At 34.7% G+C, this 4,492-nt stretch overlaps 1 protein-coding gene across 1 annotated transcript in view; it reads left to right on the top strand.

Annotated features, from left to right (window-relative positions):
* Positions 1-1,985: 1,985 nt before the first annotated feature.
* The window catches only part of LOC106873846 (zinc finger protein 271), a 3,759-nt gene continuing 1,252 nt past the window's right edge, over positions 1,986-4,492 (top strand). The window contains exons 1-2 of the mRNA XM_052977811.1: positions 1,986-2,077; positions 3,507-4,423. Coding sequence (XP_052833771.1) covers positions 3,874-4,423 — 550 coding nt within the window. The 5' untranslated portion in view covers positions 1,986-2,077; positions 3,507-3,873. The remainder of the gene's footprint in view (positions 2,078-3,506; positions 4,424-4,492) is intronic.

Here is a 4,492-nt window from a genome sequence, read left to right as displayed (position 1 = left end):
AAATAAAAATTCCTTTATTTCTATTAAGTTGATGTTTTGAACATGAAATAGCATGAAATTTTGATGGATGGCTCTAATTTAGATCATTTTAAATCTTTTATCATTTTTGTTGAAATATATTATTTTTATTTCATTTAAGTTTTTAAGCTACAAGGAATCTATCAAACATCACTTTGAAATTATTGAGCTGTCGTTTCAAATATAAATGTGCAAGAAGTTTTGGAAGATTTAAATTTAGATCACTTTAATCCTTTCGTTATGAACCAGTGAAAGAGGGGACTTCAGGTAGCAGACTGACCTCAAAATGTTGGGCCTCACAGAGGAGATGATGGAGACATAGATGCATGGTAATATGCTGTTCTTGAGAAGGCCCCATCCATCACAGAAAAAATAAGGTCTTGTCAATCCTTTCTCCATAACTCATCTCTTATAATCACCTACCCATCCATTCACCTCTAATGTTCTACTACCCCTATTCTATTTCATATAATCACCTTGTACCTTGACACTGTACATTCACCATCACTCCTTCATCTTCTATTTGGGAAGCCCTGTATTCACTTCCTCAGCAAGACACTCATTCCTGTCCCCTCTAACATACTTTCAAACCCTTCCTTACTATTTAGCTGAGGGGTCTTGTCTTACATGTGCTTGACGACCTCACTAGTGCTGGTGCCAAGTAAACAACAAAACAAAAACCATCCGATACACTCTGTGCAGTGGTTGGCATCAGAAAGGGCACCCAGCCGTAGGAACCATGCCGAAGCAGACATTGAAGCTTGGCCTACTCCTCTGGCTTGTCAGTTCCTGTGCAGTTGTCTGAACCATGCCAGCATTGAGAAAGGGACATTAAATGAGGATGATTTCTGGTGAAATACACTGCCTTTGTATCTCCAAATTGTGAAAATAATGAAGAATTTAATCAAATAACGTTGTGGTTATTGAGCTGGTGTTTAGAACATTAACATGAAATTCTTGATGAAAGTTTTTAATTCAAATCATTTCAACCATTTAGCGCTCAGATTACTCTGTCAAATGTAATGCTTATTTATTCACATTGCTTTAAATTAATCATGCATTATCTTGTGGCTTTGAGATTTTGATGATGTGATTGTCTGTCTTTAGAAACTGAAAGAAGCCCGTCATATATATACAGGTGAGTTAAGTTAGAGATTATGACAACCGTCTAAGGTATATTTATATCCAATGAATCAACTGGTGTATTACCTATATTTGATCATGAGCATTGGTATAATGTTCATAAATGATTGGTAATGACAGGAATAAATAGAATTTTATCAATATTCCAGGAAAACCGGAAATGGAGATATAATTGATGGATAACAATTGATTTACACCACCATTTATTAATTAATCATTCTTTTTGAAATTTACTAATAGATAATAATTAGTGTAAATCAATTGTTATTCATCAATGATATCTCCATTTTCTGTTTTCCTTATATATGTGTGTGTGTGTGTGTTTGTCCCACCACCACCACCACCACCACCATCGCTTGACAACCGATGTTGGTGTGTTTTCGTCCCCGTAACTTAGCTGTTTTGCAGAAAAGACTGATAGAATAAGCACCAGACTTACAGAGAATCAGTCCATGGGTCGGTGCTCCAGCATGGCCACTATCAAATGACTGGAACAAGTAAAGGAATACCAGAAGAACGTTCCGTACCACTAAACCAAGGCTGTTCTTTGATTATGTACGATGTATTTTACGGCTAAATAGTAATTCTGTTTAAGTTAGCGTAACTGAGATGTTTTGGTAACACTTCTTTCTATATTCTGTGACTGTCACAATATAGAAACATTTCTCACGGGTCCAGCTAGCATAAATGTAGCAAGAATGCCATAAATGTTTATGTTAAATTAAGAATTTGCCAGCAAATATCTTATAAAATGACACAATGTTCTTCTAAAAGAAGTACATGAAAACATTTTGGTACGTTTCGTTTCTGACGCATCAGTTTATTTTTTTATCAACATTCTCCGTACGCTTAATTGAGATAAAGAACAGAAAACAGAAATTAATTGAGAATTGCAAGTCTTTTTATCCAGTTGTGGGTAATTAATAACTGATTTGATTAATTAATTTGATTGTATAAAATAATTATTGTAAATAATTAATTGTATTTCGCGAAGTATATTAATGAATGAAATACATTTTGATTTACTGTATATCATTTAGCCGTGCCCGATAATTACATTGCTCATATGAAACCATTTTGGCGATCATGCATCGACATGCAAGCTACCGATTGCCTTCTTAGTTGTGTTATTCGTTGCTAGGAACTGTGTACGTGAGCTGCTATTTCTAAATTGTGATGTCACTAGAAGGTGCTATAGAAGTAGATTCCTGTGGATGCAACATGGTGAGGGAGATATACGATAAAGGGTTTATGAATTTGTGGGATATAACTGTGATCATTTTCAGTTTAGTTATTCTCATTTTTGTTTTTTTAACTCATGCAAAAATAAATAAATAAAAGATATCAACCAAAGATCAATATTGTTAAGTTTCTGACCTGCAACTACTGTCTTAACTTTTCTCCGACTACGAGAGCCTACTAGGTAAAAATGAATAGTGATATGATCAAACTTTGGTAAATTTTCAGATTTACACCCGCACGATTTTTTCTAGGGTGTTACGGTTAGGGTTAGGGACGGAATTCCCTAAACCCTAAAACCCTAACACTAACTCTAAAACCCTAACCCTAAACCTAACACCATAGTGAAAATCGTGCCGGTGTTAATCTGAAAATTTACTCAAACTTTTAACTCAGTTCAAAGACGGTCGGGACATATTTGACTTGTAAAAATGCAATTTTCATTGTGGTCTGCCATGGAAAAAAAATTCTCGCTTTAGGCAAAAGATGTAAAAAAGATCAACATCAGTTCAGATCACTCACTATGGACTGGTAGATGCAATTCAAAATTCTTAGGCTCTTTTCAGTATCAGATTCTAAGCAGGGCAACTCTAAACTTACCGCGTGTTTTAGTTTCTTCATAAAATATCAATAAACAGTAATTTACTCACAGCACACACTCACATCCATGTCATAATCATCATCATCCGTTTTTGCATGGGTCAGGTGGAGATTTTCCATAGTTGAATGCTCTTGCATTTACCAACAATCTCCTCTTTCCAAACAAAGTAATATTTCCACATAGACAGAAGGTTTTTTTTGTAGAATATATATATATATATATATATATATATATTTACACACACATGACAAGTTTCTTTCAGTTTTGGACTGCCAAATCCACTCTCATTCTGGTTGTTCTGGGTCTAATGTAGAGAACACTTACCCAAGGTGCCATGCAGTGGGACTGAACCTGAAGCCACGTGACCAGGAAGTGAACTTCTTAAGCACATAACCATTTCTGTGTCTATATTATTGTTATAGAAAAGTAATAAAATGTCCACTGTTGTGTCTCTGCTGTTTAAGTATCTTCTATATCTTACCCTGTTGTTTCTCTTTTATTTCAGAATATCAGATGACATTGGCATAATGATCATTTCCCCATCAGGCCCTTCAGCAATATTGAATTGTCTTTTAAAGACTAAAGGAACATGTTATAGAAACCAGATGTAATACTGTTTCTATAACTCTATGTGGAATTACAGAGGTGAACAGCGACATTTCTCTACTTCACTGTCTGGATTGTGTGAATTTCCAGCTTCCTCAGATGGCAGTGAAGATCACAGTTGATGGAAATATAACAGTAGGAAATACTTGTCACAAATATAATATAAAAGCAAAAACATGAAAACTGTGTATATATTGTGGTGAAGGTAAAAAAAGATAAGAAAAAATTAATGTGAAGGACTTAAAAGGTTTATTTTAGTTGAAGAGATGCTGAAAGTGATAGAAAAATCACCATATGTCTGTGACATTTGTAATAAGTCTTTCTCTCGAAAAGGGAACTTAATTATTCATAAGCGTATTCATACAGGAGAGAAACCATATCACTGTGACATTTGTGGTGTATCATTCTCTCAAAATCATCATTTAAAAAGTCATAAATCCATTCATACAGGAGAGAAGCCATATCATTGCAATATTTGTGGTAAATCATTCTCTCAAAGTAGTGAATTAACTAAACACAAACATATTCATACAGGAGACAATCCATATCATTGTGACATTTGTGGTAAATCATTTGCCCGGAGTGATATATTGATCACACACAAACAAATCCACACAGGAGAGAAGCCATATCGCTGTGATATTTGTGATAAATTATTCTCCCAAAATGCTAATCTCAATACTCACAAACGAATTCATACTGGAGAGAAGCCATACCAGTGTAATATTTGTGGGGAGTCATTCTCTCAAAATTATCACTTGACAACTCACATTTACATTGATACATGGGAAAAACCAAATCACTGTGACATTTGTGGCAAATCTTTTTCTCTAAAGCATCATTTAACTAAACACAAACGCATTCACACCGGTGAGAAGCCTTACC

The sequence above is a fragment of the Octopus bimaculoides genome, chromosome 29 (assembly GCF_001194135.2).
Source record: "Octopus bimaculoides isolate UCB-OBI-ISO-001 chromosome 29, ASM119413v2, whole genome shotgun sequence".
NCBI lineage: Eukaryota > Metazoa > Mollusca > Cephalopoda > Octopoda > Octopodidae > Octopus > Octopus bimaculoides.
This window is presented reverse-complemented; position numbering and strand designations above follow the sequence as displayed.